This window comes from Spermophilus citellus (assembly GCF_964194105.1).
Source record: "Spermophilus citellus genome assembly, chromosome: 6".
Lineage (NCBI taxonomy): Eukaryota > Metazoa > Chordata > Mammalia > Rodentia > Sciuridae > Spermophilus > Spermophilus citellus.
This window is the reverse complement of record NC_138187.1, coordinates 95169512-95195059: the sequence shown is the minus strand read 5'-3', so window position 1 is coordinate 95195059 and position 25548 is coordinate 95169512. Positions and strand designations below refer to the sequence as shown.

Here is a 25548-nt window from a genome sequence, read left to right as displayed (position 1 = left end):
AAGCTGTTTGAGCATGTCCATGGCATAGAAAAACCAGTCTGCTGCACAAGTCCATGGATGGAAATGTATTGAGGAATAATGAAAGACAATAGCATTCTTTCTAACTTAGCAAACTGGGAACCGAGAGGAGTGTCCTCAATAAAAGATGTTCCCAAATCCCACAGCAAGCAACATATTAGTGCTTACATTTAGCAACTTATGCTAATAGATTATATTCACCAATAGCCATCTTCAGATACTACTACTTCTACCTACCTATGGTGTGTATGTTCCTAAATGACTCAATAAGAAAAGTTCAATAGATTTTGCAAACGTAACTAATGAGCATTTAACAGAGTTGCTCAACATATACTACCAATCAAAAATTCTTATATAAAATTCCTTTTTTCCTCTTTTAAAGAATTTCTTTGACATTATACCACAGAGCATATGTTAAATACTGACATATAACTGCCTAATAAGATAAAGCAAGATGAAGTTAATCTTATTTGAAACAAGATAAACCATCATATTGTCTTCAAACATTATTGCACTTTAACTTCCATAGTTTGAAAAAGCATTTGTGAAATAATCTGCAGACTAGTTTTAACAGACAAATAACACCTTTAAGCAGACACGAATGTCCTAAATTGTTCATTAGGTATGAACTTTACAAACATCATACTTACATTAGCGGTAATGGTGTAGCTGGAGAGTATTGCGTCTTCTCCAAGCTGCACCCGCGAGAACCACCAATAGGAAGGAACTTGTGGCCCTTTCCAAGGGCACGACTCTTGCGGCCTGCACATGTTAGGCTGTGCTTCTCCCTGTGCTTGTGGACTAGTTTGGTGATTCACTGGGTGTCGGGATTTGTTCTAATAGCTTTATGGAATGGATCAATGAGGATAACCTCGAAGAATTTCTATGTGGAATCTTCACCGACCCAGTAAGAATTCAGGACTCTCAGAGACCCACAGTAGTGTCCAGCTCGATCCTCAGCAACAGACTGAAGACTTCGGGCAAACTTTAGCTAGTTAACGCCATGATGGTCAGGCTTGCTATAGGTGGCACCCTTAGGAAGTGGGCGTTTGCGGCCACCACGGTGCAGACGATCCTGTATATGACATAAACTTGCTTAGCCCTGTATCCCAGTCTGCGCACTTTATCCAGCCGAGTTGGGTGGGGAGCCTGTGGAGCACAGCAAGCTGGCAGTATTGCTGGCAGTGGACCCTCAGAAGAAAGTGTATATATCCAACTGCTTATTCCTTCATAGCTCCTGGGTGTACTTGTATGTGCTCATCTTGGCTTACCTGATGGCTGCTGCTGGACCCATAATTCCTGTTTCAAAGATAAATTGGAGTCTTCAATGCCAACATGATGGCACAAGTGGAAAAATTCCTTACCTGACCTCCTGTGATTAGTTGTAGTCCAAACACAGGTGTACTATAAATATGGTCTCAAACTTCAGGTGAACATGAAACATAAAGGAATTTCTTGTTTATACTTTGGTCCCATTTTTGTGATATCTCAAACGTATGCAGATATTTCCAAATCTGAAAAAAAAAAATCTCAAATTTAGCACCCTTTGGCCCCAAGCATTTCAGATAGGGATAATGCATCCGTGTAAGTTCTTTATATATCAGGAATATATAGGACTTAAGATAGGTCTTTTATGATATTATTATAAATATATTTCTTAGCTTGTTATTTGTATTTTAACTTTGGTTATTGTGTTTTTTCCTAATGGCTGATTTTGTGTGAACTTTTTACTCTTGTTATATCATTTCTCTTTTCTATTTCATACTTATAAGGTTTTTCTCATACCACTGTGAGAAAACAGTCTCCACTGTTTTCCTTCTAATATTTGGTTTTGTTTTTGATATTTAAATCTGATCTATCCAGAATGTATGTATGGGTACAGACTGAGGTAGGGCTCCATCTTTCATCCCCCAAGTTGGGTAGCCTGTTGTCCCAATACCATGCATTGTAAACTTTCTGCCACCTTTATTATAATAAAATTCCCACTTATTCCTTTTCTTTTCTTCTTTTTTAAAATATTCATTTCTTAGTTATAGGTTGACACAATATCTTTATTTTTATGTGGTGCTGAGGATCGAACCCAGTGCCTCGTGCATGGTAGGAGAGAACTCTACCTCTGTGCCACAACCCCAGCCCTTCTTTTTCTTTTTATCAGTGATATTTCAGAATTTCATTCATACAGATTTTTGTCACTTCTCTATTTACTACTAATAATTTTGTTTTTCTTATTGCTGTTTTAAGTAATTAAAATCCAGTGGTTTTTTTGTTTTGGTACCGAGAATTGAACTCAGGGGGCACCTGACAACTGAGCTACATACCCAGCCCTATTTTCTATTTTATTTAGAGACAGGGTCTCACTGAGTTGCTTAGCACCTCGCTTTTGGTGACACTGGCTTTGAACTTACAATCCTCCTGCCTCAGCCTCCACAGCCACTGGGATTATAGGCATGTGCCACTGAGCCCGGCAAAGTCTGGTAGTCTTTTCAATCTTTTACGTTGAGACTGGGTGAAGCTCAGTGTTTAGCATACATGAGGACTGGGTTCAACCCATAGCACCAAAATAAATAGATAAATCTCTTCGCTAGTCTTGATATACAAATACTTTTAATTTTACTATCTTAATTTGTACCCAAAAAGAATGAATTTAAAAATAGCATATGAACTATTTGTAAGGCTTTCTAAATATATGATTTACCTATTTCAGCTATGTTGATTATTACTATTGTGAAGTGTTGAAGTGATAGCAATAGATATATTTGAATATTCCTGATAACATAAGGAAAGATTTATTCCTGTTTTTAGAGGCTGGGTGTTGAATTTTATTAAGTCACTTTTTAATATGTATCAATTTTTATGATTTTTCATTTTTGATCTATTAATGAGGTGAATTATATCATTAGATTTCTTACTATTAAATCATCCCTGAATTCCTAGAATTTCACACTTGGCTATGGTATATTCTTTTGATATTTGAATATATTAATATTTATTAATATATTTGACATTAGACTGAGTATTTGAATATTTGATCTGGGAATTTTTACATCAGTGTTCCTGTGGGACACTGGGTTTGTTAACACCCTACGCTGGAGTCCTTGCTTTCCTTCTTTGTCGCGCACTGGGAGAGTTGGAGTCGCATTGGCGTTATCCCTGGAAGTTTGACAGAGGTACCTCATGAATGAACACTGGTGTGTTCCTAGGAAAGCTCTGTGCCAATCTTTCGTTTATTTCTGTGGAAATTGGCCTTTTTAAAGGCTGTTGGTTAAGTTTTAGTCACTTAAATCTTCTTAGAAAAACCATAGTTTCATCTTCTATTTTTGCGTAGAACTGCACAGAGTCATCACTTAGGCCTGTGTCCCTGCAGCCACTTCTTGGTGTAGGTGTTTGCACTGCGGACCTTCGCCGCTGATGGGATTAGTTGGTGATGCTCTTTTACGTTTCCCAAAGAAGGAATTCCCAGCTTTATGTTTGTTACTTCTGTGACTTTTGTTCTTTATCTAGCTCTACTTTAGCCTTTTAGTCATTTTTTTTTCAGTCTTTTGCAATTTTTAGGTAACTGTTTTTGGCTCAATGGTTGTTTATGAGAATTCCCCAATTTTGGTTTTAATATCTGTTTTCATTTCACCGTAATATAGGTCTGTATCATTTTTGGAGTCTGTAAGGTCATCTTTGTGGTCAGTTTTTAAATGGTTCCTTGTACCTGTTGAAGGTATTTTTAAAAATTGTTTTTTTGCTTTTAGAATAAATCAACTGGGTCTGTTTTGGTTAGGTGTTCTCTATCCATGTGTAATTTTTGCCTGAGCGTGTGTGTGAGAATGAACTGAGAGAAGTGAATTAAAGTCTCATAATTCTCTATTTCTGTCAGTTATTTTCTTTACTTCTTACAGTTTTTGCATTATAACTATCTACACCCTGTTTATCTTTTTAAAAAAGGTGAAATGAGAATAGGAAAGACAGTGGAATGTGATGGTCCTCATTACCCTAAGAACATGTATGAAGACACAAAGACCAGGGAAATGAAAAATTGTGCTCTATATGTATAATATGAATTGTAATGTATTTTGCTATCACATACAACAAGTTAGAATATTAAAAAAAAAGAAGAAAAAAAAAGATTCCTTGCCCTAGATTTCAGATCCCACATATTACAGCCTGGATCCCTGCTTCATTTGGATCACATTGTTATTATCTGCCTTTGCTCATTTGTTTTCAGTGTGATTTATTCTTCATTCTTTTAAATTATGGCTTTTAGACGCTTTACTTTATTGAAAAGGCAAAAGTGGTTTGGGGCACCCCTCACATTTAACAGTGCTTTCTGTTTTATTGTTCTTTTGTTGCTTTCCTGTTTCTCAACATGATGTATTTTGTATGAGTTTCTTCAGATAATGTAGAAGTATTTGTGTTCCAAGGGTTACTTTTACTAATCTAAATAGTGTACTTCAGGGGCTGGGGCTATAGCTCAGTGGCAGAGTGCTTGCTCCTCAGACATAAGGCACTAGGTTCGATCCTTAGCACTGCATAAAAGTAAATAATAAAGGCATGCTGTCCATCTACAACTACCCCCCAAAAATAAAAAAAAAATACATAAATAAATAATATACTTTGTTCCTAAAATATTTTTTTAAATTTGAAGACTGTTGGTTAGGAAAGGTGAGATACACATAAGCCCAGACACCTTCCTTGTGGTCTCCTGTGCTGTCACCACCTGAGAGCCTCCACCATCAAGCTCAGTGTTCAGTGTTCTCTTCTGCTCTCTAACCGCAATCCCCATGTTTCTTTTACTCTTAGTTCTTTATTTAACTGGATTGACAGAAAATATAGGCAGTTTTAAAAAGTGAGCTGTCTCCTAAACAGAAAAGAGTTATCTTCCATGTTCTAAAAATCAAATACTCTTTGTTAATTCTTTTGCTGGGATTTTCTGGTTTATTTTTTTGTTTGTTTGTTTGCTGTTGTTAAAACTCATCCTCTGAATTTAGAAGGTACTTCAATGCATTTTCAAAATGCATTATCATTGCTTTGATACTTGAATGACAGGCTAATTAGATCTAAACTCTCGTGTCCTATCTTATTTCCTTGAGGACCTGGGAGGCCTTACTCCCCTCTCTTCCAGCCTGGAATACTTCCCTAGAGAAGTCCAAGGCCAGTGTGATTTGTCTCATAATATGTGTTTTTATCTGGATATGCAAAGGGTTCTTTGAAGTCCAGTCATTTATTATAAAAAAAGACGGTTAGGTTTGTTTGTGGAGGAATAGAAAATGGCAAAAATTCAAGTGTATATAGAACACTTTGTAACTTTAAGAAACAAGATAAAAAACTTAAACAAAACTAAATAAATAAGGTTGGGGATTTACTCAGTGGTAGAGTGCTTGCCTAGCATGTACAAGGCCCTGCATTTGATTGCCATTCCCACACCAAAAAATCAAATCAAAACAAACAAAAATACCCTATATAGTTAGGTATTAATACCGTTCTGGTATAAAGCAGATAAGTCAAATGTTAGCAAAAGTTAAGTGGTGGTGAATATAGGGAAACCTGTACTATTTTATGTGGTCCAGGGTATGTTTGAAATTCTATTTTAAAAATTACATAAATCTGTAAATCAGGGAATGCCTGTGTGCTTTAGTGACTCAGTCCAATGTGTATTTATTTGGTTCAGAAGCTTTTTTTTTTTTTTTTTTTTTTTTTTTTTTTTTTTTTTTTGGTACTGGGATTGAACTCAGGCACTTGACCACTGAGCTGTATTCCCAGGTCTGTTTTAGACACAAGGTCTCATTGAGTTGCTTAGCACTTTGCTTTTGCTGAGGCTGGCTTTGAACTCGCAACCCTCCTGCTTCAGCCTCCTGAGCTGCTGGGATTACAGGCTTGTGCCACAGTGCCCAGCTGAGAAGCACATATATCCACAACCACTTATGTAATACCTCATTTTCTCTATTGTTATTTTCTGAGTTTTTAGCAAAAGTATTATAGAATGCTTTTATAATTCTAGCCTTATGTAATTCTAGCTTTAGAACATGCAGAGTAGGGGTCAGTAGTAGTTGCTGCAGAGGCTAGAGCTAAATGGGCCATTTTCCTGAAGTCTAGTCAGTGATTTAAAGTTGCTGGTTTAGGACTGTTGACAAAATTTTTCTCAAAACAAACAGAAAGGAATTTAGGTTTAAAATACCATGATAATTGATAGCATTATGTATTTGGGTCTCTCTTTTTCTCCTTCCTTCCTTCCTTCCTTCCTTCCTTCCTTCTTTCTTTCTTTCTTTCTTTTGGACTCTAATAAATACAAGTAATAAGAGAAGAGAAACAGATCACCCTTACTTATTTCCTTATTTTTACTCATATTTAGTTTTGAGTATTAAGGGATTGCTCAATTTGCTTTTCCTCTGTGTTCAGGTATATGTCTCGAGTTCACGGTATGCATCCAAAAGAGACCACCCGCCAGCTGAGCTTAGCTGTGAAAGATGGTCTTATTGTGGAGACTCTCACAGTGGGCTGCAAAGGTTCAAAAGCTGGCATTGAACAAGAAGGATATTGGTTACCAGGAGATGAGATTGTAAGTATATTTTATTTGATGAATTTAGAGTTGCAGACTTTTAGTTTTTGAACATTAGTTAGATATGATCTATAGAAATTCATTTTCAGAAATTCAACAGTTTTCATTTTAACACTTTTATCAACATTAATGCTCTATGTTAATAGAAGAGATACTTATTCTCTAGGAGAATGCACTTTTACAAACAGCCTGCTTTTTCTGTCTATATTACCCTAATCTGAAGAGAAGAACAGCCCTTTTAATGTACACCCAATTAATGGCACCCTGATGTGTTTTCTTTGGTAAATATTAGTAAAAAATGTTTTAACGCAGGATAATATTGATGCTGTCTAGACAGAGTGAACGTGACCAGTTGTCTTCTTAGGGAAGCACTTTCCCTTCAGTTTGGATGGCATCAGGCCCTGCAGCCACACATCAGTAGGAGTTTTGTTGTAAAAAACAAAGGTTTCCAAAGGTTAGAGTCGCCTGGCCACTGACTTCATTAACTGACTACTGCAGGATTTGTGCATCGGAACAGAAGTCAAGCAGGAAAGACTGAAAGTTAATTCTCTTTATACTTTTGGCTAGTTTTAATTTTGACTCCTTTTAAGCAATGGCATTTTACTATTTATTTTCAGTCTGCAACTTTATACTGAGAGGCACAGATAGGTACAGAGATATATTTTTTCTCATGTGAAGATTGGTTTCATGTGCAATATTTTGTGTTCTACTGAAAGACATTTCTAATCATTAATTTTTATGAAGGAATATCATTTAAATGATAGGTTTCAAATATAACAGATGTAAATTTTGTTAGTTTTTGAGAATAGATTGTTTTATCATGAATTCTCTAAAAATCACAAAAATGACATAAAATCTTAAACATCGGTTCATTGTGGAAACATTCTCTAGAAACTTTGAATTCCTTTCCTTTCTTGGCTCTACAGAGAAGATGAGCCAACAGACACATTAATCTGCCGAGTCTGAGAGTTGGGAAGCTGCTTCCAGAAGCCACTATGATACATCATAGGCTTAGGAAAGGCTCCAGGTTTAACACGGGTTTCATCAACTTAATTAGTGCTTCAAAGCCTCAGGAAAGAAAGCTCGTTTTTCTCAAAAAGAAAACATAGAAGACAAAAGCCTTTGCTTGTACTGGTGTCATTTGGTTTGTGTCCTGGAAGTTTCTTTAAAAGTAGAGTAAATTTATATGAGAGCAAATTTTCTGTTGCATTTCCCTACAGAAAAATATAGCTGTGCTGCTAATCAAGAAACTTTGGGTGCCAAGTGATAACAAAAACAATAACTGGCAGCTCATCACCTACTCTAAATATCCAGATAACGGAGAATATCTTGTCCTGAAGTACTCAGAAATTTACTGATCCAGGAATGCAACCTGTTGATTCCTTAGAGTTGTACAGTAATAAGTCCAGCTTCATTTGTAGGATTTTGGCTTGAGGGTTTTTGTAGATTTTTTTTTCATGGATGTGAGTTTATTTTTCTTTACTGTTTCATAAGATTTGTGCTGTTCCATATACTTTCTTTGTCCTCAACTTGAAGTTTCTTTGTTCAGTTTAATTCAACAAGCACATAATTAGTCTATTATATGTTCACAGCATTCAGTTCTATATTCTGTTCATTTTTACATGTTCTTGTTGCATATATTTACCTCATCCTTTCTTTTTCTTTTTTCTAGATGAAATTTTACTTGTATATCAAACTACTAGTGTAGAGCTTTAATTCCAATTGGTTCTTACAAACATTTTATACTAACTATGCAAGTATGATATAAGTACAACTGAGTATATCAAAATTGTCTTTAGACCACAAAATAGGTAAATATTTACAGTTCAGGGATAATGTAATGTGTTTGTACACACACACACACACACACACACATACACATAGGAACAGATAAGGTCATACATAGTAAAATAAACAGGTGTCTCAATTCTATCTTAAGTACTTAATTATGTGATCTTGAAGAACTTTCCAAACCTCACTGATTCTTCAGCTATAATATGGGCATATTGATCTCTATTTCATTTGATTAAGGATTAAACAAAATTATCTACCTAAAGCATAGATAGATTAAATATGCAAAGCAGGTTTTTGATGAGTGAATAAACATTCTTAGGTATAGTAGATTAGCAAGGTGACTATAGTTAATAATATTGTATATTTTGAAATAGCTAGAAGATAAACCTTTAAATGCTTTCACCACAAAGAACTAAATATTTGAAGTAATAGATATGTTAGTTAACCTGATTTAATTATTCTACAATGTATATGTTTCAAAACATCACATTATACCCTGTAAATGTCTAGTTATTATCAATTAAAAGCAAAATAAAAATTTAAAATGCTTAAAACAAGAAAATACCTATTTATAGTATAGGAAAAGCACACATATTTCTTAGAGACTTTCCTTCACAAAGCCCCTGATCTTCATTTAAGCACCTATAACTATAAAATATTGAGACTCATTACAAGTGTGTTCCATTATCTTGGCCAGTGTGCCACATGCCCACCTTGGGGCTGTTTGCAAGCTGCAGTTGTCATGCCCTAATGACACTGTAGCAGGATACACACTTATTAACTGCATCACCTGGGCACAGTAGGAGCATCTCACACCGGCCAGCTTTGTGTATCTGTGTCAACTGTGAGGCCTGCGTGTGCAGAATGGACCTGTGAGCCACACTCCCCAGGACTCACCTTTCACATCATGGATGCAGTACATTTGGATTTTGACAGAGCTCTAGCAAAACATTAGAATGTATTATTCTAATAAAAATGAGTATACAACAAGAACATCTTGTGGCAAGGTCACCTTTTGTCATTTGCACAAAGATATTCTGTGGCCAGGGACTATTCTGCATGGCAGCATTTGAATATGGGCCCCCTTCCTTTGTAATTTCGCCACCTGGAGTGGACTATGAATCACTTTGATTCCTTGAACAATGTGAGTTTCTAAGTTGAAATATGCATGTTATTGTTCATCTTGTCATTCTGACTCAGAATTAAGAAAAGAAGTAGTCAAGTAGAATCTGTGGCCTTGAAGGGAGGGTATATGGTGTTACTTGTTTTTGAACACTTTTTTTTTTAATAGTCTTTACTCTGCATTTCTGTCATTTTAAAAATAGGTAATAATGTCCCTCTTCTTTTTCTTCTATTTCCTCTAAAAACAGTATTTGTGGAATCAGAGGTGGGGCAGAAGGTTGTTTCTCTTGGTGGGTCCCCCAAGTGACATTTCCTGAGAGGCATGTCAGCAGAGATGGCGCTGCTTGTCATTACTCCTCCCTTCATGCTGAGAAGGTGAAGGTAGACCAGAGAATTGTCTCCTCTCCACCACTGGCTATAGTTGATAGAGCTTGAAACTCAAGAGTTTGTTGGTATCACATTTTTATTCCCCCATTACCACCTTTTTCTTTTTTTAATGCTTATTTTTACAAACTTGAAGCAATCAAAAAACATGCATATCTTGAACATTGTTATTTTTATTTTTTAAGTCCTGCAAGCATAAAATAAAAGCTTAACTATAATATATGGGCTATAGTTATAAATAATCTGTCTTTGAGGAAATCTGTCAGAGGCAGATGCCCCCATGTTACTGAAATTCCTTCTACCAGACTGAAACAATTGTTTAAACATTTTGTGATTCTGATCTCAATCACTATAGCTCCCTATGTCAGAGGAATTCATTTGAAGAAACTGTGGCAAAATTAGGCAAGAAATAAGCGTCCTCATGATGATATTTTTTATATGTCCAGATGAGATCATAGAGTGAAAAGTATTAAAAATGAGGCTTCTTTCAACTTTAAATGGTTTACTTAAACATTAACCTTAAACGAGCAAAAGTATGTGCACGACCTAGTTTTTTAAATGCCAAATTAACTGAACCTGAGAAATACTCCTGTAAAATTTTTATGGTCATCTCAAATTTTTGATGTGTCATTAACATTTACTCTGAGGGTCCAGATAGTTCATTTAAAGATGGCTTTCATAGCTTTTGAAATTATATTAGTAAAAGGCCATTAGTCCAGAGCATGAAAGGAACTTTGTGTTGTCTGACCATTCAACATTTTGTTATATGGAGACGTTTTTCCTTTTATTATTTTCAAAGAAATGCTCCATGTCTTCATAGGCTCATAGATTGCTTCATTGTCTGCTCGCTCTAAAGAAATACACCTGGATGGCTGCATTTGAGCTATATTTCTTCATTGTATTTTATCCCCTTTATTCTTACAACTTTAGAAGTTTATTTCTTGGGTGGAATTTTACCATGTTCTGGGCTGAGTTAAGTTTGGTGTTTACTAGCTTTTTGTAATAAATATAAATTAGTCTCTTCTAAGTTGATTTCAACCTATAAGGTGCTCACCAAACACGGGAAGGTCTTACCAAAGTATTTAATATAGGAAAGCAATTAACCTTGAGCTGTGGATCATTTGCAGGTCAAGCATGTAAAATATGCATTGTGAAACTGAGGCAGTTAACATTATTTGGTGACTTCCAACTTTGCTCAAGGTCCCTGGCATGAAGTTACACAATTATTTGGCAGGTGATTTTAATGTGACATTAAATAATTTGGTCACCAATGTTAAGGATGAATTGAAAGTGTTATTTTAAAAATCTGTTATATAAAACGACTTCTCCCTCTATGTACCTACCACTCTGGGTCTCATTTCCTTCATAGTTCATGTCAATCATGTTCATTTAGGAACCACAGCTTTTGTTTTAGTAAAGTCCTTCTCCCTGTCCACCTTGCTGCCATGATCGCAGCATGCTCCCAGGCTCGGACCTGTGTCTGTCCACTCTTCTTGGCAAGTGTGAGATGTTAGTGCTGCCCAGAGCAGCATCACGCCCCTCTGTTGGGCAGGTCTCAGGGGCGGGTTTTGAAATGAAGAGGTGCCATTTTGTATTTTTTGTCTTTTCTCATTTACTGAAGTTTTTTTGATACTTCTAAGAGAGTGTAATTAGTGAAAACACATATTGGTTTAAAAAGAAACAAACATGCTCTCTTGTTCTTGACTCCTTGCAGAGGAGCAGGTACATGCTCACTTCCTGTCATTTGCTTCTGCCAACTCAAACCATCAATCTAAAAGAAGTCTTGGTGTATGTTTCTCTTGAAATTTAGAGAAGCTCTCATCTTTTAGATAAGAGATATGATGGAATTTATTTCCTTATACTTCAGAAATAGCATTTATGAAACCATAACAAGAAATAGCTCCTTGATTTGTTGTTGAAAAGTATCAAGGCAGACCTACCATCAAACCGGTCTTCACTCTCTAGACCCTCCTTAAAAATAAATGTGAGGTGAGAATTTCATAAGTGGGCAAGTAAGAATTTTTAAAAAGCTGATTAGATTTTTGCTTTTTTCTTGTTTCAGTGATCTTTGTCATCAATTAATGAGTCTTATGGGTTTTTGTTTTTGTTTTTTTTTTTTTTGGAGGTACTGGGGATTGAACTCAGGGCCTCACATATGATAGGCAAGCACTTTACCACTTAGCTACATTTTTATTTTTATTTCTGTGCCTTTTTATTTTTTATTTCTGAGAGAGAATCTGGCTAAGTTGCTGAGGCTGGCCTTGAACTTTCCATTCTCCTGCCTTAGCCTCCTAGTAGCTGGGATCACAGGTGTGAGTCACCAAACCTGGCTCAATCATGTATTTTAAATAACTTAAGTACAAAATGTGATGCCTTTGGATACTACTTTTTAAAATGTGAAATATATATTATTCTCTTTTTATTATATTCTATGCTGTACATTCTTTCCAAGTGTCCATTCCCAATATCAGTTATAAAAATATAATTATTTACTAATTATTAAGTAAAGTACTGGTGATTATTAATTAATTAGAAACAAATTATATGCTAAGGGTCTATGTGAAATTAAACTATAATATACTCAGAAATTATTCTTGCTTTGGTAAAGAATTTCCATTTTACTCAGAAGAACATTTTGGGGTCATGCTATCCTGTGTCTTCTTTCCTACTTGTATGGATTGTGTGCATGTGTGTGAGTTCTTTCTCTTTTTATTTTCTTCTTTTGTCTGAATTCTTTTTCACTAAGGAATGTTATAAGATTTTTATTTTAAAGATAAATCATATTTAAACTACTAGAAATATTTAACCATTCAATTCTGCTCTTCAAATGAGTACTTCATTGACTAATAGAATTTAACCAAATGTAGAATTGCAGAGAATAAATTTTACATCATATCTACATTAAATACATCTTGGTACTGAAATGTTCATCTACTCATTGGGTGGATCTAGGAAGCCACCTGGAGAGGTGAGCAGCCTCAGGATGCTGAAGTGCTGGATGGGAGCTCAGAGACTCACTCAACCCTTCTCCACATCCCCCCTTGCTACGTGAGGGAACAACTGTCTTTCCAGGCTTCAGTTTTCTCTCTAAACTAGAGTTAATAATATTTCTTGTTCCACTTAACTTAGAGAAATGTTGTGAAAATCAGATGTGATGGTGCATGTTAAAGTGCTGGGGAAAGGAGTGCACCCACATGTGGTCATGAGCATGGTTCATGTTTGGCTGGTCAGTTCCTGTTTTGTGCACTAAATAGGCTGTAGCACTGGTCACAGTTCCTGAGCCTCCTGTCATGCCAGGCACTCTTCTACAAATATATACACAGGAACTCATTTGATCTGTATGAAAACCCTATAAACTAGGTACTACATGATACACAGAGAAGCTAAGCATTCTGCCCAAGATTACACAGCCATGAGTGGCGGGGCAACTAGTCTGGCTCCAGAGTCTTAACCCAAATGCTGTATGGATGACTGAGACTTTGAGAGCAGTAGGTGCTGCTGAATGATGGCCATTTCCCTGCTAGGTTCTGAGGGTGGCATGTCACAGGGTGGTGAGGTGCTGGGTGCACCACTCACTGTCATCACTCCAGTTTCCAAAACATCCAGTGTGAACTGGTTTCAGATGAGACACACATTCATGATATTGTGCAAATGTGTGACAACACTGAATTTATTTGTTAATAATTTTTTAATATCATAGGTTTCAGGGCACATGAATTCCTAGAGAGTGATTTTTCTCTGTCCATTTGTGACTCTCATGTTAGTGTGGGAAGTTTCTTCTGTTGACTCCTCAGTGTGCATGCTGCTGTCTTTTCTCAAGTAATTACACGTCGGTAGAGTATCAGTCAATGTCATCTGAAAAACAGTATAAACCATAAGCAAATAATAAACAGTTTGACTATGTGTGAAATCCCTTTATCCCTGTATATTACCTGATATTGAGCAAAATTATAGTAGAGAGACCAAGATTATTTTGTTTTTATTTTGAAAGGCCTACAGTATGCAGCCTTTCTCCAGGACAGCAACCTCACACAAGGTGAACTAAATTTTGCACTATGTTGTTTTATTTTGATTCTGCCTTTTTTTTTTTTTTTTTTTTTTTTTTTTGGTAATACATTTCTATCTTACTTCAGGCTTGCTTAGTTAACTCTTGATAGACTTGTTAAAATTGTACTATCTTTACACTGCTTCTAGCTCTGAATTTTGTGCTAATAGGTTTGCTTTGTGAAAGCTTTCTTGTTCTGAAGTAGCATTTCACATATGCTATTAAAGCAAGCTTTCTAGAGTAGCTGGTGACATCTGGTGGAATCCATTAAAAATGCAAACTAAGACTGTTGGCACATGTGAGCAAGAATTAGTCAAAAGCACTACGTAAATGGTTTACCTTTATCAAAAGGCCAACTGCAGGCAACTTGGCTTGCAGTAAATGTGCCCCTAGCATATATATCTTGGACCTAGATTCAGAATCTAATAACTTTTGAAGTCAGTTTTGCATGATTATTCTGAACAGTTATTGCCATGATTTAAAGAGTGACTAGCACTGCTTTCCCCCACCCATAATTTCTTTTGTATCAGATAACAGAATTAGTTATGTGCCATTATATAAATATATATATCTAAATGGCTCTGCTCTTCATGCAAATTATACTTTCATTTCTATAATTATTATGAAACACTAAGCCTAGTGTTAAGTACCCCATCAAAACAGATCTATTTTCATTTTCTTTCCTAGGTGATGGGGGGAAGAGTAGGGTGGGAAGAAGCAGGAGGGGATATGGAGAGGTTAGAGCTGAGCCCTTCCTTCCCTTAGTTCTCCTAGTAACTATCATCTTGACCATCACATAAAGATGAATTGGTGTAAAATATTCAAATGATAGACGAGGGCAGTTTCCAAAATCCTTTAAGATGTTTCTAAACAGTTATGATGAAAATATTCTGAAATACTTTGTTCTAAACGTAGGAAGAGTTCTGTTAATTAAAAATATAACAGTAGTTTTATCTCTACTAAAACCTAATTTATTTTAGAAGATTTTGAAACAAAAATTGAAGAAGCTAAAATGGAAGGTACCTATGAGCTATCTGAAACAGATGCACCAGTGAGTATTCATTGCCAAGCACCACATACATATGTCGTGCCTGCATGGTGCCACTGGATCAAACTTTGCAGGGTAATTTTTTTTCTACCATACACAATCAGAATTTTATATAAAAATCAAAATTTTATGATTATAGTCCAACTGAATTACTCCTCCAAAGTGAGTTTGCAAAGTATAAACATCTGCAGCAAGTACCTAGAGTGAAGACCTCCAATTTCTTAATGGAAAGCAAACCAAAGCTTATATTCCTGCAGGATTTACTACTGTGGCTCTGGATGTGGACTAGAATACATAAGTTTTGGAACATTAGTGATTCTCCATCCTTTTGAAGGAATAGTGACTGGCACTCAGATACGGTCAAGCAGCATATTTGGACCTAGTTGCTTAAGAAGTCACTGTTTCCTGAGTGCAACGTAGAAGCCCATTTATTGGGGGAATATTGACATCAGAGGAGATGAAAAAGCTGCACCACTTTGGAAACAGTGTAGATAATGATTTATGAAAAGAAAAGTGATGACAGAGACCACACGTGGAGTAAGGGTCCCCACTGGAAGTGGCCGTGGGTGTGCCGTGGGCTTCTCTCTAACACATTGGGTGATTATGTCTATAAAAGAAGGTTGAGGATTAGGTCCATCACTCTTAATTATAGTAGAAACTAAGAGTGGTGTTTATAAAGCATGGACCCTAATGCAGGAGAACCTCTCACAGTTGTCTTGCTACACTGCCGTGGTCCTGGCTGTGTGAGGAGCCGCAGTTGAGGAGCACCTTGTGCTGCAGCCCTGTTCTCTTACAACCAGGAGGCTGCAGCAGGAAATTAGCCTGCTTCCTTTTTTTTTTACTGTGGTAATCTTATGAACAATGTGATTAAACCTTTAGTTTCACATTTTCATTCTATTTTTCCAAATTCAACAGACCCTGAAAATTTGGCAACCTATCAGAACGTGGATATTCTGATTAATGGTTATTTTCAGTAAAATATCCAAAACCATGGATGAGAAGATAAGAATAGTGAGCATCACCATTTGTTACTCTTCTCTCTGTTCATAGAGTGTACCAGGAACTTATTATACAATTTTTAAATAGCAGAACTGAACAAGGTTTGTTTGTTTGAAATACTAAGCTACAAGTTGGATGGGGGTACTCAGCTTACTAAAGAAATTATTTCTTAGATTATATTTAAGACTGAAAGATACTGTTAGATCTGGGATTGGCTTTGGACTTACTTCATTTTGGATTGGTTTATTATCAGATCACCTTAAGGTATTTCTGAATATTAATACTGTTTAGGAAAGAATTTAAATTTTAAAGAAGTTTCTAGGTATTTTCCCTCTTGTTTTAACATAGTAAATGTCTAAAATTGTTTAAAATGCCTAACTTCTGATGGACTTCAGTTTCAATTTTGTTCTTAGTCATTGCAGATATTGACAAAATGTCATACAAAATTATTTTGTATTTTTTGTAGGACTGGGAAACAGAAAATCATGACTGGTATTGTTTTGAATGCCATTTGCCTGGAGAGGTGTTGATATGTGACCTGTGTTTTCGTGTGTATCATTCCAAGTGTTTGTCTGATGAGTTCAGGCTTAGAGACAGCAGTAGTCACTGGCAGTGCCCAGTTTGCAGGGTGAGTACCTATGAGCTTTCATGTGCTGGTCAGAGGGTTGAAATTCATTAATAATAGCTTCACAAAGATGCCCCAGGTGGTCTTGCCAGGTGAATGGTGAAGTACTGGGGGGTGGGGGTTATTTGCTGAAATGATGGTAAATGAACACGAGCACTCATAATGACACCACAGAACACATACCATTCAGGGTGTGGGTTATAGAAAGTTGTAATCACAAAATTATACTTTCTTCCCTTTCTTTACACCTTCCTCTAGATTATGTGACTACTTTAATGGATTGCCTTTCAAAATAAGAAATAGCATACCGAGATCTGTTCAATACCTACTTTATAATATACTGTACAATTTATGTTATTCATAGAACACATGAGCAAAAGGCACACTGTTGGAAGCATTCTTTATCTCCTTTCCATTTGATATTCATGTAATACTGCCTTTATTTTTGTCATCATGAGTTAGCTTATTTTTTGCTTATTTTATTTGGAGGGTGGAGGGATGAAACAGTTGTATATAAAGAATTCTGACTACTTAAAGCAAAGTGAATTTCCCGGTAGGTAAAATAGGTGCTTCGCACAATTATATTAATTTATTTTCCCCACTGAAGAATATACATGCCGTGACTGTTGGTTGCAGAATGTAGTATGTCTGTATTTGAGTGATGCATAAGAACTAAACATAGCATTACATATGGCACTGAGTAATGAGTACAGTTATTTGATTTCAACTTCTATTGTTTTGTATTTGTTTTTATGAAACTACCTATTTGTAACTGTGCAAATTTCCCAGATTACCCATGAGCTCAGTTTGCAAATGTGTCTTATAATACTTGAGTAACTTAAATGTTCATTTAATCTTCCAAAGACTTGTTTGCACTATTTCCCCCACCTTGACATCAGTTAAAAACTTCCTATCAGCATAGTGAGCAAGATACAGAGTCTAGTCTGGTTTTGTCTTCCCTCAATGTGGCTTTGTATTCCCAGTGTCTCTTTAATCTAACCAACACTGTACGTATTTAATAGGCAGACAAAAAAGACAGTTGGAATAGCATTAAAAAAACATTTAAACTGGCATGGTGGCGCATGTCGTAATCCCAGCAGTTTGGGAGGCTGAGACAGGAGGATCAATGGTGAGGCCCTGAGCAACTCACTGAGACCCTATCTCTAAGTAAAATACAAAATAGGGCTGGCTGTGTGCTCAGTGGTCGAGTGCCCCTGAGTTCAATCCCTAATACCGCCCCCCAAAAAACACACACATTTAAACATTAAATACCAGATAAGTGATAATGACAAATCTCTAAATGATAAAGTGATGGCAAGTCTCTAAGTCTGAATATATCAGTATCAGTTTTCAAGTTTTAAACCTTTTCCTTGAGGTCTACAAAAACATGATGACTTCAAGAAATCAGTGTGAGCAGTGGTCTAAATAGTCGAGATTCTGAGCAGAGGAGCCGCACTAGAACTCATGTCTTCTCATGGATTTGGGTCATGTGTTTTAAAGGCAAACATGTCTCCTGTTTTCAGATAAACATTTACACTAGGAAGGTAAAAAAATTAATGGGACCTTAAGAATAAGAGCACCAAAGGACTGAAAATATAAGAGAGAAAATAAAAAAGGGGGCAATGTCCTTGGTCAATTTGGAGGTCATACTATGGACGTGGGGATTAGGAAATACAGGTATAGATAAATCTGCATCTTTAAGGTGGGAGCCTTTTCTTATTAGTTACTATTTTCTTACTTATTTCTTAATAGTTACTATTGTCATAGTAAAGAATTTAAATAAAAATTCGGGGAAATTTGAGAAGAGGTTACCTTTCATTGTAGATATTTTACATTTCTTATATTAAGCATGGAAATTGAACAATTATGCCTTTAAAGAAAATTTATAACATTTCCATCAGAATTCACTATTGAAGTTGTCTGATTCCATTTTCTTTCTTTCTTTCTGTTTTTCACACTGGGGATTCAATCCCCAGTGTGAAAAATCCAGATGCTTTTTATTTTTTGAGACAGGATCTTACTAAGTTGCTTAGGCTGCCCTTCAACTTGGATCCTCCTGCCTCAGCCTCCTAAGTTGCTGGATCACAGGTGTGCACTACCACACCTGCCTGATATATATATTGCTCTTTTCTGATTAGATAACATTCCCCCCACCCTCACCCCAGTGTTAGTGGTTCACACAGAAAAGTAATCACTGTATCCTCCTTGGCTTTCCTTTGCCTTTGTCAATCAAGCTGTCTTCACAATATAAGGATGTAATTATGGTTAATGAAATGATACTATAATTCAGTACAGAATCTGAATTTTGCTTTCATTTTAGTCTGTGAGCTACTCTTTGTAAGATTCAACGTCTCCTTTGACATTGTGCTTTATAACTTCCAAAGAAGTGGTTATTTCTATGTTGTTTCTTGCGTTAGATTCACTTTATTGTTTTAATAGTTATGTTTAGGAAAATCATAAGTGCTAAGAATTTGTTTCCTGGGAGAAATAATGAAATTTTAATGCAACTTAAAAGTCTTTAATGTGAAGTTTTGGCTTGATTTGATTTTTAAAACAAAATGCCAAGACTTCAATTAAGCCATCTTTACTAATCTAACACAAGAATGAGTAACCATATTAAATTCTCTTGGACCAAGAGAACTTGGAATACAGACTAAAACTTAAGATCTGTAAATCCAAATTAGAATGACTTTCTACTTGTTTTTTTTTTTTTTCCTTAAGTAGTGTTTGGAAAGAATATAGATTAATTAGACTAATAAAAAATTTTGAAGATAAGATGCTAGAACCAAATTTCAACACAGGTAAAAATAGTAAATGAAGCCATTCATTACCACCAAAAAAATTAAAGTTAAAATAAGCACTTTGTTAATATTTCTGTGGTGATTAGAAGACCACTTTTCTCATGGAACCTCTGGTCCCTTGCAGTGTTGGAATCGTCACTGAGAATAGGTTCTGTCCCAACTACCAGATGTGTGGCCAGACTTAGCCCGGGCAGCTTTATCTTATATGTCTTACTATTTTCATTGAGAAAATACCTATTATTCCTCTCTAAAAATTTCAGAAATATTTCAGAAATTTTTTTTATCAGTTTTCATAATAAATCTCAAGAATTTCACAACTCTGAGGGTATTTCTTTGAAATATCTGCCTTTCTAAAAATTACACTTTAATTTGCAGACATAGCCAATTGTTATTGAAAAGCAGCCCATGACTATCTTTTCTAGTTTGGCTTTGAGAAAAGTTTGTGAAATGTCCAGTTTTATATTCTTGTTACTGAGAATTCATTAATAAGAAAAAAATTATTTTCAAAATATTTGCTGTTAAAACATTCGAGTAATGCTTAGGAGAGAAATACGAAAACTGGAATTCCCAGAGACCCACTGGGTGGGAGGTACATGTCACTGGGGTGGCCCTGCATGGCACGTCCCCCTTTCGTGCAGCACATGCAGCGCTGACTGTGGCTTGTTCTCTATAGCCTCCCACACGTCTTATAATTTACAAGGCATATACTAATTTATTTCACCAGTTTTTCACTAATGCACTGTGTCATTTCCACCCTTCTGAAGGAGAAGTCTTCTGTCATAGGTGACATTTATATTGCTATGTCAAAAAAAAAATCATGCCCCATTTCCGACTTCTGAAAAGGAAACTCTTCTATGTTACTTATTGCTGTATAAAATTGGGGTTTATATTTTGTATTATTTTGAATTTAATTTTCCTGACCTGGCCATCAATTTTCCAGGAAGAACAGAGAAAACTACATCCTTTAGTTTAAACTGCTCTGAAGATTTTATTTATAGAAATAAAATACCTCTTACACACAGTGTATTCCATTGCATTTTTTTTTAAAAGTCAACTTACAAATTTTATTGGCTAATAGATAACTGCCACACATTCTTCTTACCACCATCCTACTATTCCTGAATTTAATTTGCAAAGGGAAGCAGAGACCAAAGAGGATTTCTTAGGTACTCAACAAAATTTGAAGAAGTGGGAAAAAATATACTTACAGTTACTGAAAATAAAACTTGCCTCAGTTAAGAGAAGATTTTTCTTTGTACATATTTTAAAATAGCTTTATTTTCCATTTAGGAACTGTGGAAATTACCTATTTATATTGTTTGGAAGGGTACCCCATTTTGTTAGTCTTCCAGATTCTTTTTAAATGGTCTTCTCGTTTCCTGTGAATCGATGCTATCTGGCAGAGCCTTCTATTCAGCTTTCTGACATTGAGAATTTGTAGATTGCCCGATTAGTTTCCACAATGCAGCCATTTAACACCATCTCATCCAAAATGATGTGTACTTTATCCAAATTAAACATTATCACTTGGCTGAAGTACTTGCCTAAAACTTCGTCTAAAAAATTATGGATGAATTCATAAATAGCCATCTCATTCTCAGTGTCATTAACTCCAACCACAATGAAGAGAGCTGCATATTGCCGATATATCAGCTTAAAATCCTTATATTCAATATGAAAGAGCACTGTTCATTGGATCGAGAGAGACAGCTCTTTATGACTTCTGTTTCCAGAAGTATACGCTTATTAATCTCCACATGCTCAGAGTACTTAGAAAGTCGGGTCTGGCCTTGTTTATTCACCATAAGGAAAAATTTTATCATTTTTTTTCCTGGCCAGTGTTTTTCCAAATACAGTTTAAAAGTTATAGTAAGAGATGGCTGTTATTGGAACCTGTGCGGCTTGGGGGATGATGGTCCTGCAACAGGTCTTCCTAGAGTCCCCCTCCCCCTCTCCCACTGAAGCTTGTTCCCCAACCCTCACTAGCTACCTGGTACGGGCTTCCTCGGGGCAGCCATTTCGGCTTTTTCCTCCATTGCATTTTATAAAAAGAAAATTTACATACATCTATATATTTGATAACTTTTGGGAAGATAAATTCATTGAAGTAGGAGTCTTAAATTTAAAGGATATAGGGCTAGGGATATAGCACAGTTGGTTAGAGTGCTTGACTCACATGCACAAGGCCCTGGGTTCAATCCCCAGCACCACAAAAACAAAAACAAATTTAAAGGATACGCACGTTTAGATTTTTGACAAAAATCACCAATTAGTCCTTCTGAAGATTTTGCTCATGTACACCACAGCACATGAAAATATTTTTCTACTTTTTGTTGCCAGTTTTAGGGGTAAAGGGGACGTCTCATTTTAATTTTGCTTCATTTTCACAAACAGTTTTCCGATTACAAAGTCAATCTGTTCCTTGAGGCCCTTGGAGGCAGGCTGTGCACGTGTGTCTATGCGCGTGTCTGTGGGTGCACAGTGTGCTCTGCGGGCTGGCTGACCCCGAGGCCTGCAAGTGGCGTGTGCAGCCTATCTGGTGACTGCTGGACATGTGAATGCACAGGAAGGGGTCTGTCAGAAGCAGCCCACAGCACCTGCTGGGTGGCACCACATTGCCTTTTAGAGCTGTGCGGTCCAGGTCGTCTATGGTGGTGGAATGGTCTCTGCTGTTCACCACGCACCACTGACCACACAGGTCTGTTGAGCCCCTGGATGAGTCACATGGACTGAGAACTGAATTTGTCATGAGGTTTGTGACTTCTGTAGAGACAGTAGTCTTACAACATTCATATTCTAAATGCCTCAGCTTTCCAGAAGAAGCATCTTTTGGTATAACCATTGCCTTATGATAGCGGTTGGTGTTTGTCATCCCTCGAGCCATAGTCATTACTTGGAAGAACTCTGCAAGAACTGCTCCTTGCTGCCCTCCCCTCCTAGTGTGCACAGCTGATTCTGCAGCGGGCTCTGTCTGCACAGATCAAGGGTTCTGATAGCTGAGGAGCAGGGCACTTGCCCCAGGTGTAATACCTCAGAAAAAATCAGAAGATTAACTTAAAGGGGAAGAAACCATAAACCAAATAAGTGTAGATTTTTCAGACATCACAATTGGTACTGTCCCCGTGAGCAATGGAGATGGTCTGAAAGCTAGCCTCCCTTCCCCTCACTTCTAAAAAAAAGTAGAAAATATTTTTCTACTTTTTGTTGCCAGTTTTAGGGGTAAAGGAGACATCTCATTTTAATTTTGCTTCAAAATTAAACAGTTTTCCCATCACAAAGTCACTGCAGCAGGCTCTATGTTATGTTCCTTATATACATACATGTTGTTTTCATAACTTAGGGAATTAAAGATTTATGTTACTGCCTCTGTTTAAAGTCAGGTGATTTTTGTATGTATACAAATTTGTCTTTAGGAAGTAGAATTTAGGGCACTAATTTGGGGGCTATGTGCTTTCATCCCCTAAATCCCACAGGGATTGAATGTATAACATTTTTATATTCACACTCTTTTTTTTCTGTTTTTTTCTTCATATTCTTTTTTATCACCTAACAAATTCCAGACCAGTGTACATCCCATTTATGACGTACATTAGTGTGACTTTTAAATGAAAGAATTAATTCAAGTCACAAAAGATAAAGTAACTTATTTAAGATAATGGATAGGGACATTCCAGTATGTTTTTAAAACTTGAAATACTCATCCCTTCATAAATGTTTCAGATGGCATTTTTCTCTGTTTAAGGACCACAAATTTAAAATATATGTTAATGTATAGATTGTTTAGTGGATTAACTTAACCTACTAATACAGAAGCATAAGAAAATATAGATGAGGAAGAATGAATATGGAAGAATTTTATTTGTAAATTGAATATATATGTATATAATATGTATTATATTTTTTCCCTTTTTAACACATCTAATAGATCCTAAAAACTCTCCTAAATTTGCAGCACTGACTCTGACTCCTGCTCCTGCCTGCTGGTGTCTGCTGAGGCCCAAGGGGAGCTGCCTGCTGGTGCTTCCCCATCAGCGGGAGTGCCTGAAACTCCCCACCCCCGCAGCCTTTTTTTTTGAAACATTTAAAATGAAAATGCAGATTTTGTAGGGAACTTTATACTTTAAAAATAGAAATACAGAAAGAAATCTTTAGAAAACATTTAAAAATAACTTTTTTGTTATTGCAGGGCTAGGGAATTGAATCCAGGAATTTGTACATACTAGGCAAGTGCTCTGCCAAGGAGCTCCATCCCCAGCCCTAATGAATTGCACGTTAAATCTCCTGTGCCTTTTGTCTTGTACCTGGGGCATAGTATGTCCCTAGGGCAGATAAAGCGCTCACTCTGGGGGTCAGAGGAGTTCCACAGGTGGACAGCTGGAGCTGACTGTGAGCACTGGCCTGGCTCAGAGCAAGCTGGAGAGGCCTTTGCACAGCTACCCTTTGCCGTTGAGGAAGCTGAAGGAGAATCATGAGGAGAGTTATCTCTGGAAACTAGAGATAGGAATTCACTTCTGCATTTGAGTCTGTAAGCAGTACAGGTTTTTTCTAATTCCAAATATAATGTCCATATAATCATCAGAATGAAATGGGACCAAATGCTAAATGAAAATATTTCAAGCATAAATTTCTTACATATCCACTCTGAAACTAGTGAGTCTTCCTGAATGTGGAAAATTAATAATCTCACCCCAGAAGAAAACACATTTACTTTTAAGACACATAAACATATCTTAAAATGTAAGAAAGTGATTCAATTTTTAAGTAAAATAGGAAGATTTTTTTAATGTAGATAATCATTGAAAATAATGAATGTTATTTGTTTTTATACCTTTTAAAGACAACTGTGTCATATTGTCTTTATACAAAAAAAAAAGAAGAAAATTAATTTTAACAAGTCATGTGTGAACCAGGTTTTCACAGCAGGTTTGCTGTTCATCACAGGGATAGCCAGAGAAAAGAGCAGTGGGAACTCTCATAAAGGCAGATGATTTTAAAAAATTGGACCCAGAACATAATATAATCCACAGGCTTGTACAGTTTATCTACTTGAATCTACCTGGACCCACCCAGACAGGAAGAAGAGTTCATACACATTGTCTATCATGCTTCCATGACAAACCAAACAGTGTTCTGGTCAGAGAGACTGGGGACGGGTGTAGAATGCTGGGAAGTGGTGTGCTTGGTCCTCATGGGTGTCTTCTCGTGGCCTGGTGTCAAGTGGGAGTCAGTTGCATTGTAGCAGCTTCTGTGACCCTGTGGGCGTAACAGATTTAGAAATACCATGGACTTTGTGACCTGTAGAATGAATTAGCTTGAGAGGTGTTTTAATAGTTGTTAAATCACTCCAGATGGGATGCTTCAGAGCTTCAGAATCGTACTCAACTCTTACCTTGAAGGACTGGGAGAGAGTGCTGGGGCTGCTTCCTGTAGGAAGGCATTTCTGGCTCAGGGCAGATGGATAGGAAGCCCCTTCACAGTGTTCGCAGTGCAGTGCTTTCAAGGGATGAAAAGATGGTCGGTCCCTGTGGCTTGCCGCGGGGCACAGGGTGTGCAGGGTGGGAGGGAAGGACTCGAATGCAGTGGGTCCTTAGAGGCTCGTCGGCCGCCACAAAGAATACGCGGTACTTGTGCCTTGACAAATCAGACATTTGAAATATTTTCAGAAAACAGTGGAAAGCTCACTGAGGAATATATTCTGTCTTTCTTTTTCAATCTTGATCTTTCTTTGAAGACTAGTGTCATGTAAAGCGGGAAAGAATGAGTATTTTCAAATTCTCTGCTCCATAAAATTTTGACATTCTTTTCATATACCTGGCCCTACAGCAAGCCACCATGGGGCTTGCAGTTACCCTAAAAGGATATTGCTATTGAATGATAAAATTCTCTCTACGTGTGAATGCCCCTCTCTGTAAAGTCAGTTAGCAACTTCTGTGGCTCTGTGGGTGTAAATTGATTTAGAAAATCCATGGATTTTGTGACCTGGAGAATGAATTAGCTTGAGAGATGTTTTAGTAGTTGTTAAATCACTCCAGATGGGATGCTTCAAAGCTTCTGACCTCTTGATGTCAGTTGAAGCTTACTGACTTCCATTAGAGAGCCAAGAGCTGACTTGTAGAAATTGATATAGATGCAGCTACAGTAGCACTAGGTGCTATCTTTGTCCACTTG

The 25548-nt window shown here is 36.6% G+C and overlaps 1 protein-coding gene and 1 pseudogene across 15 annotated transcripts in view; one reads left to right on the top strand and one right to left on the bottom strand.

Moving 5' to 3' along the window:
• ZMYND11 (zinc finger MYND-type containing 11) overlaps positions 1-25548 on the top strand; it is a 95594-nt gene that overhangs the window by 44605 nt on the left and 25441 nt on the right. For 8 of the 14 annotated variants that reach the window (XM_081297430.1, XM_081297431.1, XM_081297429.1 and 5 more), the window contains exons 3-5: positions 6403-6562; positions 13854-13898; positions 16421-16582. In XM_081297430.1, the coding sequence (XP_081153556.1) occupies positions 6403-6562; positions 13854-13898; positions 16421-16582 (367 nt within the window). The remainder of the gene's footprint in view (positions 1-6402; positions 6563-13853; positions 13899-16420; positions 16583-25548) is intronic. The other 6 variants (XM_081297433.1, XM_081297424.1, XM_081297436.1 and 3 more) reach the window with 2 other exon arrangements.
• Positions 670-1476, bottom strand: LOC308650906 (large ribosomal subunit protein eL15-like; annotated as a pseudogene). Its single transcript has one exon. The product of its transcript is annotated as a large ribosomal subunit protein eL15-like (transcript).